General features: G+C 34.5%; 1 protein-coding gene across 1 annotated transcript in view; it reads right to left on the minus strand.

Annotated features, from left to right (window-relative positions):
* TSGA10 (testis specific 10) overlaps positions 1 to 14,149 on the minus strand; it is an 18,270-nt gene extending 4,121 nt beyond the window's left edge. Inside the window, exons 1-15 of the mRNA XM_026035644.1 lie at positions 14,095 to 14,149; positions 13,886 to 14,005; positions 11,218 to 11,434; positions 10,379 to 10,573; positions 9,752 to 9,907; positions 8,929 to 9,102; positions 8,684 to 8,761; positions 6,642 to 6,793; positions 5,648 to 5,763; positions 4,723 to 4,877; positions 3,483 to 3,538; positions 3,077 to 3,245; positions 2,506 to 2,616; positions 1,749 to 1,934; positions 83 to 292 (exon numbers count right to left, since the gene is read on the minus strand). Coding sequence (XP_025891429.1) covers positions 83 to 292; positions 1,749 to 1,934; positions 2,506 to 2,616; positions 3,077 to 3,245; positions 3,483 to 3,538; positions 4,723 to 4,877; positions 5,648 to 5,763; positions 6,642 to 6,793; positions 8,684 to 8,761; positions 8,929 to 9,102; positions 9,752 to 9,907; positions 10,379 to 10,573; positions 11,218 to 11,391 — 1,932 coding nt within the window. The 5' untranslated portion in view covers positions 11,392 to 11,434; positions 13,886 to 14,005; positions 14,095 to 14,149. The remainder of the gene's footprint in view (positions 1 to 82; positions 293 to 1,748; positions 1,935 to 2,505; positions 2,617 to 3,076; positions 3,246 to 3,482; positions 3,539 to 4,722; positions 4,878 to 5,647; positions 5,764 to 6,641; positions 6,794 to 8,683; positions 8,762 to 8,928; positions 9,103 to 9,751; positions 9,908 to 10,378; positions 10,574 to 11,217; positions 11,435 to 13,885; positions 14,006 to 14,094) is intronic.
* Positions 14,150 to 14,351: the final 202 nt, after the last annotated feature.

Here is a 14,351-nt window from a genome sequence, read left to right on the forward strand (position 1 = left end):
TTTTTTTTTTTTTTTTTTTTTTTTATGAGTGCACATGCATGATCTTCTATATAAAATTGTTTTTAGAATATATTTCACATACCCTTTCTACTTCCTCTGCTCTGGATGTTAACTCCTGGGTTAACAGTTCTTTGCCAGTATCCAATTTGATGCAAAGTTCTTGTGTAGATTTGAGATCTGCAAGGATAGAGACTTTCTCTCGCTGTAAGTTTTGAAGCTCTCCTTCCATTTTCAGAAGAGTCATTTTCAAGGTAGAAATTTGAGCCTTGTATGCTTTTTCTGTTGTTAAATTCTGTAATCAAGCATTGTCACATAATGAAAATTGTACAGCAAAGAAAACACAAAGCTGTTTCCTGTATCCTAAAAAAATCTCTATATACCTGCAGTGAATTTGAAGAGACAGAAGTAATTATTATGAATTAAACTTAATTTTTTTTTCTTTAAATAAACTCCCACATATAAAATGACTAAAAACAAGAATTTTTGCTTCCAACAGCAAAATCAGCTTCTGACATTTCCATCTCCCTTCCCAGGATTCTGCTTTGTCTGTAGAGCCTAATAAGGTTCTAAGTCCCTGCCTATGGTCCCCTTTTTAGTTTCAAAATAGACCCTCTTATTTAAGTAATAAAATACATTCTTGTGTGCAGAAGAGCAATGAATGCAGAGATCCTGTCAGTAATACTTGTACCACTGCCATAGATAAAATCAGGCATGACTGAGAGATGACAGAAGTCACACTAAAGAACTTCACAAGCTAGCAGCAGTAGTTCTGTCTAGAGAAATTTAGGTTTTTCTATCTTTACATTAACAAAGACTTTTCAAAAATTGCCTATACTTTTCCAGCAACTCYGAGTTGAATTTCTGATCACTGCATCTCTTAATTTTCAGTTGGTGGCAGAATGAGTCTGGAAGACTGACAAAAGCTGAGAGAGAGATAAAGCACAGTGTCTTCCTTAAAGGATTTCTCAGATGCAAGATCAAAAAGCGATGATCATGCGGGGACTATCTCCTTAATTCCAGCTATGCTGCCAATGTTCAAGTTTTGGAAACTAAACTTATGTCATAAAAAAGTACAAATTGCACAAGGCAGTGCTAAGCATGTACAAGATCAACTCCATATCAAGATCTTTTTTTTTTTATAAAACAAAACTATATGATAAAATCTTTTGCTTCCAAGATATGTCTGACACACAATTCTACCTAGACTTCTGACTAAGTTAACTGAAACGGGTTTCACAAAGAGACCTCTTTGCTCTTTTACAAAAAGACCTCTTTTGGAAGGAGCTAGGAAGATGAAATCTCTTCCCACTGGASGCTACCTGGACAAAATAAAACTATGTACCAGTTCTATGAGACTCAAACACTATTAGACTGCAATAAAATCTTGCTGTGCTGCTTGKCTACTGCTATGACTTCATCCCTTATCTGAGTAGCAACAGGGCAGTTTTTGAGTATCTAATGTGCATGGCTAGTTCTCAATATACACAATATTCAGAAAGCAGATATGATCTGCTGCCTAATCTAACTAATCACATCTAATGCTGCCTAATCTAACTAGTCACATCTAATGCGACTAGTGGAATTCTAGTTTATATTATCAACACAAACTAGGTACAGTTCATTTTAGCAACTATCTCTAAAATATGAGTAGAAGTGGTGTTAAGCCTACCTAATTTCAAACAGTTGCACTCTTAATATATACCAGACCATTTCTAGTGTGACCTATGGAAAGAACGATCTCAACATACTTGTTCCATATCTATTTCAAGGGACTCGATTCTTTCTTTCAACCTGCGGTTCTCGGATTCTGCGCTGATTAACGCCAGTCTAACAGAGCTGCAATCAGCCTCTGCTTGATGGCATTTGGTTTCCCAGCTTTCTCCTTCTTCACAGGCTGYGTGGTATTTCTCCAAGAGCTCACAGTTCTCTCTCTCCTAAAACATAAAGTTCATTTGTTTAATTATTCTCAATAAGCCTGAATAAATTGGAATATTCATAGGTTACAAGTAGGAGATAATATTAGATTTTATCTCTCCCTATTGAAAAATTTTTGTTAAATGGCAAATCTAATACAACATCTAAGATTTCTCAGGAATCAGTGTTTTATTTATGATAGTCATATTTTGATGCTCAAGATAACTGTTAAAAATAGTTAAATTAACATAAAAAAGGTAGGTATAGCAATATATTGCAGAAATATTTTATGTGTTATTAATGCCACATGATAATAAAGACAAAACATTCCCAAATGCTCRCTCCACTTTTCAAGTTTAGTACAAATACACATATGTGCACAGAGAAAAATATATAGATATATCTGTGAAATATATTTTATCGGTGCTTTGCAAAAATGGCCAGAGAAAACGTGTTCAAACTATTATACCTGTACTTGCGTAACTCAAATAAGTTTCAGTTAAGAAGCAAAATCTTCCATGAATATATAGTTAAAATTTCATTTTTGTTAAAACAATGGCTTTTATTAACGAGTAAAATCTACACACTCACTTTAGACTTCAGCATGCCCTTCAGCCTAACAATATCTTTGTTTGAATCCTGGACTTTCAACTTCACATCATCAAGCTCATTTTGGTACTTTGCTAGTTTTTTATAGAGCACCTGTAACGACAGATTTGAGTTTGTATCTTTATAAAAAGCAGAATTTGTGCATAATTTATCCATAACTCATTAGTACATTAGTGCATACTTTATGGGTTTATTAACTAGATTTTTAAAGGCACATACAGGCGCATACACCTTCTGCCTCCTTATAGTGCTTTCCATCTAAGCACGGGTCGTAACTGCCACAGTGATTTTTATTTAAAGATTAATTAGCTGGTCCTCAAGACAAATATCAGGTCCTCAAGATAAATATCAATAACATTACATAAAAATAGCTCTTCTTTATACAAGCACGCTGAAAAGTAAGGGTATTTCAGAGTATGAAAAATGAGGTTAAAACTAGATTGCAGATATATTTCCATATGACAGCCCACAAGTTCTATGCATTACTTGAACAATACACAGTTTTACAGTTTTCCTTTTTAGGTTTTTTTTTTTTTTTAATATACAGATATACCTGATTTTCTTGCTTAATATTAGAAAGATGCTCTTGTAACCTGTCATTCTCCTGAGCTAGTGATTCTCTGTTCTTCTTACTCTGGGCAAGTTCATCATTGGCTTCTTCTAGCTGTTGGTGCAGACTGGCGATATCTTGCTCACAGATACAGAGAGCTTCAGCAGATTTTCTATGCAGCAAATAATAAATATTTCAGGTATTGCAATACAGCCCAACCTAATACAAATAACAGCTTTTCCAGTAGTTAAGTTTCCAAAAAAAGAAATATAGTTTTAACATTTTAGTATTTTAAAGAAACCCCAAATCCATTCATTAGCACACTCTAGGATTCGATTTTTGAGTTAGTACTTTTATAAATGTCATAAATTAATTACAATTTTAAATGAATTTGAAATCTTAGTCTTACTTTGCAGAACGCTCCAACTCAGAAATCAGAACCTTGAAATCTGAAATGTTTTTTTCCTTAAAAAAAAGAAATAAATTTAAAAAAAATCTTTTGCAGTTAATAAATATAAATGTCTAAATATGCTTTCCTTCTGTTAATTGCTTTATTTTTCAGCTTGTTTTAACTATTTAATACAAAAACGATTCCCCTATTCCAAGCTTTATTATGTTTAGAGTTGAAAATTCTGATAATCTATTTTGRCAAATAAAGGAACAAGTATTATTAGCTTCTGCAAATTATAACCTTCAAAAACTAATTTTCTTTATCCTTTGTAGTTCTAAAAGTAATATTTGGATCACTCTCCCAAAACTAAATGTTATCTTATGTCAGATAAGTCCCTGTGGCTTTTCTACAATGAATAAACTATCAGTTTTTAACTTACAAAACAAGAATTTTAACATTATATTTTCATAAGGAAGCTGGCACAAAGTATATCATTTCACTGCCTTTGGATAAAAATACTAAAAGAAGCGGAGACAAAGAAATGTTTTTCATTGGCAACAAAAGAAATATTAGAGATATAGCTATCTCTTCTCTAAAGTGGACCCCATTTTACAATTTTAAAATACAAACCGAGATGATTACGGTCCACTCTGCAAAATGGTTTCTTTATGCAACTTTGTTAAAAGGTAAAAAGTACCATATTTAGTTTAGCTTAACACAACATCCAGAGGACTTGAGCTGAAGTGATAGATAACATCTCAGACTAAAAACTAAAAGCAGCTTTCTATATAGTTTGAATTCATACTGTACAATAAACTGACGCAATCTTTAGCCCTTAGGGTTAAAAAGCATCTCATACAAATGCAACTTTGGTGACAACAAATGAAGTACCATTTGGTACTTCTTTAATGTAAATGGACCCCAAGAAAGAACTTGGGATGAATTTTAAGAGGACTCTTAAAATTCTTCATTTAAATTCTTCATTTTAAAGAGTCACAAGAGGACTCTTAAAATTCTTCTCCATTTCAGGAAAACGAGAGCCTACCAAATAGGACATGCACATAGCTCAGACTTAATTGTTTTTTAAGTTAAAATGAGTTTTATTGTTGTCTTCAAACTGCAGCAGAAAAAGGCCAGTACTGGGCACTACTGTAGCTAACCAGTTCAGGACAGACGTGGTAACCAAACAGATCCTCCTGTTATTTATGTTCTGTAGTGCTGTAACTTGTTCACATGTKATTTATACATTAGAACGTACTTTAATTGTCAGGCTTTCTTCAAGAACAGCRATTTTTTTTTTTCGTTCTTTTACACAGTCTTGCAAAGTTTCCTTTTCTTTATCAAGTTGTGCAATTGTTGCTTTCAAAGCGCTGATTTCCTCTTCTTGAATAAGACTTTGTTTTGAAAAATTATCTGGACACAAGCAAAAAGGTTTCCTTTTTATTAACCCAATTCAACCRCTTGGAAATAAAAATTATGTGATATACTCCTGCAGCAAAGATAATGACAAAAYAGAAGAAACACACACACAACCCCCCACACACATACAAAATGAAAGCTCTCCTTCAAGAAAACACTGAAGCATTTACTTTTGCATAAATACATAAAAAAAAACTACTGATATTTACAGAACTGCATTCTTTATTTCATCAATACCTTAAATCATTTGGCTCAAGACAATCTATTTTAATTAAGACAACAAATGTTCACATCATTAAAAAATAACTTTCTCAGGTGTTGTAACGGCAAAGAACTTAATAAACAGATTTGCAATAGACAACAGCAATGTATAAATCTCAGCCTRTAATGACTGACATGAAAATTTAGAGATGGATATCCTGACGTTTGCCTGCTTTTCCTGAGACTGATTCAACTGAACTTCATGGCAAAAATAAACAAACATGGCTTTTAAAACAAAATTCATCACCTCTTAAAAAAATTTGTAAAGGCTTCAGTGTAATTAGGCTTATCAAATTACACTTATTAACTCCTTCCAGGAGATAAAATATTCAGAGTAAAATCACCTCTCTCTCTGACGTGCAGGGACATAATATACAGCATATATTCTGCCTTTTTTTCTCCACAAACATTTTTATGTTTATGTTAAGTGAAAGAAAAAAAAATAAACACACACACCAATTAGTTTAAATAATCTTATTAAAACAATTGCATTTGACACTCACCAATTTTTTCATCCAAAAGCATAATTTTTTCTTGGGTAAGTTGTAGCTCATATTTTTTCTTAGCAAGACTTTGCTTAGACTCTGAAAGACTCTGTTCTGTCTTTTCTTTCAATAAACTGGAAAAGAAAAAGTATTAAACAGAATCCAGACATTCACATATGACTTCCTTTTTGGCATATCACTAAGATGGTGAAAGTTAAGAAAAAGCAAGGTTCTTCTATATATTTTATATTATTTAGGATATTTCATTAGTGTTTAACCTTAATCCTTTCATATTGAAGTCTGAATATTTCTGCAACAGATGACAAAAAAACTAAGTAAAATTTCTTCTTTCGGTCCACCTGTTTTAAACATATCAAAACAAACAAGCAAGCAARCAAACACCTTGATCTTCACCTCTGCTAAGTAAATTCTCCTTTCTATCCTGCACTCACTGACCACCTTGTCTAAAGGCTTCACTTGAGTCTGGTCCTACTGCGTGTTCCTAATCATGGTTAGGAGCACCAATTTAGCAGCAGCTTGTAAACCTTGTGGGAGACTTCAGTTAATTTCATCTTCTTGAAAAGAAGCAGAGACTGAGAAAAGGACGTTTGAAGCTAACTAAACATGTAAGCTTTTAGTTTGAGTATGTTTACTTGCTTCTGTAAAACAAACAAAAATATTGAAAACAATTTATATTAAAAAAAGTTAAATGCCTACTCAATCATATCAAAAAACTAACTAAGTTAAGCATGTAACTGAACTCCTGAAGGCTGAGTTRGAGTGAATTTTGTTTTTTCACTTAAAGGTGTTTTTCAGCATGTCTGGAATATAAGAAAGCCAAGAGAGGTTACATGTAAATAAGGCATAAGAAAAGCAAGTCCATTTTAAAAAGTGGAATGACTCATAAGGACAACCAACATCTCTTCCTTTTGCTTTGACCTGAATAACAATTACAAAACCCAACAAGTTCATGTTATTCAATAAAYTGAAGTAATTATATATCTTTACTTACTTAAGTGAAACATATTCAACTTTCTGTCGGCTCAATTCAGTTTCCAAGTCCAATGCTCTTCCTGACAATGTTTTCGTCTCTGTTTCCAAAGACTCCACAGTGTCTTTCATTAATGCCAGTCTGGACATTTGTTCTAGCCGTTCCCTATCTAGCTATAAATATAATTAAACATTAAAAGTTGCAAAAAAAATGACATCTATAGAGCACTTCTCCTATTCATTTAACTTCTACTCTATTTTTACCACAAAAGTTTTATTGAAGGAGAGCTCTGCAGGAACCTGCCTTATTCAAGCAGCTTGATGAMAGCAGCTGTCCAAAACTGAAATGTAATTCTCGCTTTGCCTTCAAGTAGAACCATTGCCTATAGCTTTTAGATCTTTAGAATATTTAGGTTTATTTATGTAAATTTGTAACTATGCCCTAGTACAAAAAAGTCTGGCACTCATCAATACTGAAGTATCACCCTCTAATGTTACCAAATGAACTGAAGACAGAAAAAAAATGTAGCTAAAGCGGAACTATTTCCAAAATACACTACATACCATATATGAAGTACATGATTAAAGCTAATTTACTGCTCAGAGCACTCAGAACTGTTTAAAGCTAGAATGTATTGTATTATGGATGCAGATATTTTAATATTATAATCTCTGAACTAGATTTTTAAGCATGGTAGTATTTAACAGGTTGAAAGGAAAACACAAATGTGACCAGAATTTCACACGATCTAGGAGAAAGAGATATTCCAAAAAAAACCCATTTATCTTTTTAAAAAAATAAGATCTAGAGATACACACTTAATATCTACATGTATTTTGTTAATATATTTTAGTTTTTACTTGCACTTACAAGCAACTTAAACCATTTTTACTTAAAAATGACTTGTCAGAGCTGTACAGCTACAGATCTGGTCTTCACAACACAGSATCATAAACTCATTCAACTTGGAAGGTGCCACAGCATGTCTCTAATCCAACCTCCTGGTCAAGGTTAAGCCAGCTCTAAGGTCTGACAAGGTTGCTCACAACTTAATCCATGCAGGTCATGAAAATCTGCAAGGCTGGAGCCTAGCTCTGTCTTTGACAGGCTAGTACTTGCAGTTGGCTCTTAGACACCCCTGTAACCCTCCCTAGGTTGTACAAGCCCCGTTCTCCCAGCCACTTCTCACACGGCTCMAGAGGGACTCCAGACCCTACCATGTAGGGGGTCCTTCCCTGAATTCACTCCAATTTGGCAATATCTTTTTGGTCCTGGTGGTAGCAAAACTGAACACAGAATTCTAGATGTAGTACACAGTAAGTACAGGGGAAAGGGGGATAATCWCTTCACTCAATCTACTGTCTACCGTACTGTTGATGCAGCTCAGTGTTCTCTAGGTCTTCTTTGCTACCAGAGCACACTGCTGGCTCACAAGAAGCTCACCGTCCACCAGGATCCCCAGGGCCTGCTTGGAATAGCTGCTCTCCAGCCATCTCACCCCTGCATGTACCAAAGCCAGAGGCTCTTCCTTCCCAGACAGGCAACTTGGCATTTGTTCTCGTTGAATATCATAAGGTTCCTGCTAGGCCATTCTGCCCACCTGCCTAGGTACCTCTGGATGGCAACTCTGCTCTTGAGTGCACTGATTGACTTCCTTCATTCCCTGTCATTCGCAAGTTTGCAAGTTTTGCAAGCACACAGTCCATTGCCTCCTTCAGGGCATTGATGCAGGCATTCAAGAGGACAGGCCTGGGGACAGAACCCTCTGGTACTCCACATTACTAGCATCCAGGCAAAATATGATCCACACCATTAACCTGCTAAGATAACCAAGTTTTTTTCCCAACTATTTGTCCACTCATCCAGACCACAACATCCTAACTCAGATACAAAAAAGCTGCGGGAAACAGTGAGAAAAGCTAAAGTATAAGTAAATGACATTCACTGCTTTCCCTTTGACCAGTCATTTCATAATAGAACTCCATCAGTTTGTTCCTCCAAGGTTAACCATGAATATCATCTGTATCCCATTTATAGTTTCATAAATAACCAATTTTCCTTACATTCTGAACTGTTATTTCCAGCTCTTCAATTCTCTGTTCCAAGTGAGCCTTCTCGTTAAATGCAATCTCTTGGGAAATCTGCAAATACCAATTAAAACAAAAAATAAATCACATACAGAACAAGTCAGAACTCACCACAGACACATAATGTAATTAATTCTCAATACTAGAACAGAAATCTTCAGTATTTCTAATTACACTGCTAAATAACTTTCATGTTAAAATAAGCTAGAGTGAAAGAAAACCTTTAACTGCTCCCTGAGGCTATCGCGTTCCGTAGTCATTCTTCGGAAATCAGACAGCGCCGTATCCCTTTCCGTCTCCACGCGCCTTAGGATAGCTTGAGCTGTCACTGTGTTTTTAGTAGCCTTGGGACACTTGATAACTTCCCGACGAAGGCGGGATATCTCTTCCTGTGCCTGTTATTAAAAACAACAGCATACTGGAAATATGCAGTAGCCATTGAAAGTTGTTGCTGTGTACATAAACTACGGACAGGATTGGTTACAGAATATCTATCAGAACTACTAAGTAAAAATGGATTTGCACTCCAGAAAGCTTGCACAAAGCAATAAGCATTTTCTTCACTGATGATTATCCTTTTAATTCACATCACGGAAGAGTTCGTATTTAACAATGAAAAAGGTTTATAGCAGAGAAAAAGAGCAAAGAAATGATAACCTGCAGTATTCATGAGACTGTTAAGTAATATTTTCAATACCATTTCAGCTTTGTAGAAATGTTTTTGTTTTGAACCTCAAAATTTTGAAATCTTCTGGAATGGGGAAAAATTATAATTGGAATGCGTAATGAAATACATATCTGATAATACAGAGCATCTCAGAAATTGGGCGATAGCAAAAAAAAAACCAAAATAAATAGCTACATTCTTTGATTCAAGAAAGAATTCTTATTCAAACCTCATAAAATTGTATTTAAGTGAGATTTAAATCACAGAATTTTCAGAACTTTTTTTTAAAGAAATGCCTTGCAGTCTATTAAAAATTTTTTTTGCTTGTACATCACCTTAAGTTATTTCATTAGTCACACTAATATAAATAAAATTACCCGTTCATAAAGATTGATAATTTTGTCTCTTTCAGCTGTTAAAACCTTGATGTTACCCTGAATTTCTGCCACATGGCGCTCATATTTTTCCAGTATTGACTTATGTTCTTCACACTCTCTCAATATTTTCATAACTTCTGGGTCAGAACTCGCTCCCTTAAAGAAGAATTTTATGTAAGGTTAAAGTAGAGAAAAACAAGATGTCATACACTTTATTAGTATTTCTGGTTTGGAAATTTCTATAGAAGATTCAACGAGCCTACAACTCAAAAAATTAAAGACAATCAAGGCTGTACATACATCTTTCTTAGCATTAGAGTCCAGATATACATATCATTTTACCATTTTCTAAAATAYACATTTATTTGGAAGGGCAAAAGGTCATCACAAAATTGTACTATCAATCATCTTGAATATTTAAATGATATTCATATATTTCTTTTTCAGTGAAGCAGCAATTAACTACAAGTTATTTGCTGTTTCTCATCATATGCAACCTTCTGTCAATTAGGTTTTCATACTGGCAGTGTGATTGTGGTAGTTTGGCATCATGTAAAGGAACCTTGGAGGAGGGGAAAAAAAAAAAAAAAAAAGGCAATCCTGTCCTACAGTGTTTTCCAAACTCACCTGGATGGCTGAAAATCTTTTTGACATTCTGCCACAATTAGGCTTCTGCTTAAGTCTTGAAGATGTGTTTCTAAGAACCTTCTGCAAACTCTCAGCTTCACTTTTACAGTAGTCTCTGTCCCCTTGCCGTGTCTTAATTAAGGTATCAAACCCTGAAACTGATTTCCCTTGCTTTTTTTCAACTTCTGTTTCTAAAATAACCTGAATCTGGAAAAAAAAAAAAACATTAATTTTTTTTTAATAAACATTACTGCAATTCTAGCACTTTAGCTTAATTGTTCTAGTCTGAAGGAAAATTTTGGACATACTTTCTAGTTTGACGAAGCTGAAAACATGTTGTTTAGCAATAGTAAACTTAATTGATCAGTTTGATTTTTGTCTTTAGATACAGTCCAAGAAAAAAAAAGAATATGATGAGTTATACTCAAGTGAAAGAAAAAGAAAGCATAGGATAACTTTTCCCAGATTTGTTTTACCAAGAAACTTGAAAATGGGACAGCCTGGCTACATGTAGGAAATAAAGAAATAAGTATGTAGTTGCATTAATGGCAAAGGACATCATTTCTCCCATCTGAATTTTACTAGTAAATCATGTACTTGCATGTACATAAAATGCAATTTTCCATCATTTCATGAAATCAAAAGCAGCTGTGACTGAAATTACATTCTTCCAAACACAAATGAGATTTACATCTTTCAAACATTATTTATTATTTAAATAAAAAAGCACAGAACCTCCATTTCTTTCCTCCAAGCAAGTAATCCTGAAAGTAGAGATGAATTTTAGAAACTCAGCCCCAAAGGTCTATTCCACAATATTAATTCTAATGAATAGATACCTTTTCTTCCTCAGTCTTATCAGTGGGAGTGAACAGCAGTTTTTTTTCTTTTTCCAGATGCTCAGACAGTGTGTCAATTACAGCAAATTGTTTAAGACCAGGTAGATGGTCATTTTTACATGTCAAACTGTCCACTTGACTTGGAGYCACCTCCTTCCAATCATGTAGTTGCATGACGTATTGTCCTTACATCATGTTTTTTCTTCAGATTTTCAGTCTACTGGGATGAGGAGGAATAAAGAATTATACTTCATCATCAGGGATTTGCAGGTAGTATTTCATAATGAAAACTAATTTAGACTTACTGGTTTGTCTGTTTGCTTTAACTTACTGAGAAAAAAAAGGTACATATTATTAACAAATCAAAAATTTTAATCTATTTAATTAGATTAATCTATTTTGAATATATTAACTTTGAAGTGATCCAGACACTGGACAGTTAGATCCTTTATCTTCATGATAAAAAATTAAGTAACTTACAATTTTTTTTCAGGCTTTGATCAGCAGCTTTCTGCAGTGTCCCCTCTACACACAACATAACCCCCCTTTTGGATTCAGGTGTGATACAGCTTCCAATATTGCAGACTGACAGTCATTTTCTCAAGCTGAGCTGTTGCTACAGTTTTTCTGTGATAGTAGTAGGAGAGGAAATGTCTCTGAAGACCTTATTCACTACAGTTCTGTTACTAGAACAATAATATTATAGCAATATATAGCAATACCATAACCATGACTGCTAGGAGTGTCAGAGTTACCATACTTAGACTACTGAGAAATTAATTATCCTTCAGAAAAACTATTCAGCAACTCTCTTAGCAATTTAGTCTCCTTCATACCAACAGGAATTTCAACTTGAACTCTTTAACTAACTACATGCCTTAACATTACATTACATGCTTTGTCTAAGATGATAAAAATCACAAATCACTTAAGGTTTTATAGACTCAAAATCTAACAGCATACTATCCAAAAAAATTCGTAACAAACAGAAACCATGAAGTTCAAATWACCTTTGCTTCTGTCATGTCTTTGCACTCTGTCCTAGCTCATGACAGTCTGTTCCAGCAATATAAACTTAGAAAGAGAATGGTACTATTTACAGCATTCCTTTCTGTTTTGCTATACCAGTAGCAGCACAGCACTCAAAAACACACAATTTATTTCTAAAAGTAAAAGAATACATACCAATAAGACACAAATACATAACCTGTGAAATTATCTCCATCTATCAGGATGCTTTCAAATAGAAAATAAGGTCAGAAACATTTTTGTATGCACAAATTCCATTCAGCCTCCAGAGTCAGACAGCAGTATCCGACTTAAGATAAGGATATGAAGCTGATTATCATCCTAGTACTACAGCCTATGCTTCATCACAACTTTACAAACTCTTTGAAATAAAAATGCAAGGTAAAATTYAGAGCTCTGTGGCTGCTAAGAATAACTATGACAAATTAGGTCACAGTGATGAATCCCAGAGCAATGAATGAGAGAGCCAAAGTGAGACAGGGTGACTGCAAATGCACCTCTGCTACACTAGTCATACAAGCACAGATGCCTTGACTGCTTTTTACCACACTGTTCACAGGGCTATTTAACACTTGAGTCAGTCTGCTACTGATATTAGAGAAAGCAGGCAATAGATCTAACAAGAGAATATGAGCACTCAATTTTCTGCCAACTGAAGCTCTGTATGAACACCAGCATGGTCACAACAGCTCTTCTCCACATTCATATTCCAAGGTTTCTGGGAAACTTAGTGAACCGAGTCACACCACTATCACATTCAGCCTCATCTGAAGCACATCTCAGTCCCTAAGCCTGCCTATCAGCCTCAAGGCTTTTAAGCACCCACATATGTGACAGCATTCTTTAAGAATAAGATTCAGCTGACTTTGAGTATTTACAAGAAGCATTTCTAGAATGTGATTCACATGATCCCTTTGACACATAACACCCTAAAATGAATCATGCCACAGAAACACCTATTGCTTTCCTCTGCCAATAAAGACAGCCTAGTTACCTCTAGGACACACAACATTACTGTTGCTGCAACAAATTAAATGAAGTGAACCTCAGCCTGATATTCTACTATCCCTGAAAGAGGAGCTGACAACTTTTTGCAGCTATGCGCATCTCTAGTCTTCCCAGGAACGAAACAGGAYGGATCAGAGAATTGCAACTTTTAAGCTTTTAATACCTTTAGCATCTCACTGAGCATTAAGGACTCAGATTCATAGATAGACAAGTGTTTCCTCAAAATACAATTTTCACTCACCTAGTGAAAGAGAACTTTTTTGAAAGACATGATAATATTTATACTTTCTAAAATAACTATTTTTATGCTTGGCACAAAGTGGATTTAACTAGGATAAGTAACACATTTAGCCACCACYTTCTGAACTGTAATACTGCATCCAACCCTCACAGGATGACATTTTGCATTAAGACTACTCTAAGCTTCCCAAAGCGCTACATGGCCCTTGCAGCAGGGTTTTTAGCATGACCAAAAGATTTAACAGCTAATAGCTTTTTCAGACTGATTTAGTAGCTACCACTGTATTGGGGTCCCAAGTGTTTCTGGGATTAATCATTTAAGATACCCCTTTTCTTCAGAAGATTTTCAGAATTCAGATAAAAAAAAAAAAAAAAAAAAGTAAATCAGAACCTTCAAATTCAATTTATGGATTATTTTGTCTTCGTTCTTAATCCAGCATTCCAATTTAGAAGATTTCTCACTTTCAGAAACTGGCTCTCCCAAACCCAAGTTGTCTTCTTTTATTGTTACCTTTTGAAAGAATAGAAATCAGTATAATTACTTCCAGTGTTTTGGCAAGCTTGTACTTTTAAAGAAAAGAATGATTTTTTTTCACATACTGTAAGTTAATGCCCTTAGCTTCACTGCCTACAAGTATTTGCAAACTTGGACCTTCCTGGACAGGAAATGTTTGCTGTGCGCTGTGCTTCTGAACAATGCTGTCAAAGACTGTGTAGTTAGACCCTAGAATACAAAAATAAATAAAATCATTTAAAATATAGGATTCACAATTTCCTTCTTTTCTCTAAAATCCTACATAGAAAATGATTAGAATTGCAGAGGTACAATCCTGCCTCAGGCAAATTTACTTGGACTT

This window comes from Nothoprocta perdicaria, unplaced genomic scaffold (genome assembly GCF_003342845.1).
Source record: "Nothoprocta perdicaria isolate Ctin4 unplaced genomic scaffold, notPer1 scaffold_163, whole genome shotgun sequence".
NCBI lineage: Eukaryota > Metazoa > Chordata > Aves > Tinamiformes > Tinamidae > Nothoprocta > Nothoprocta perdicaria.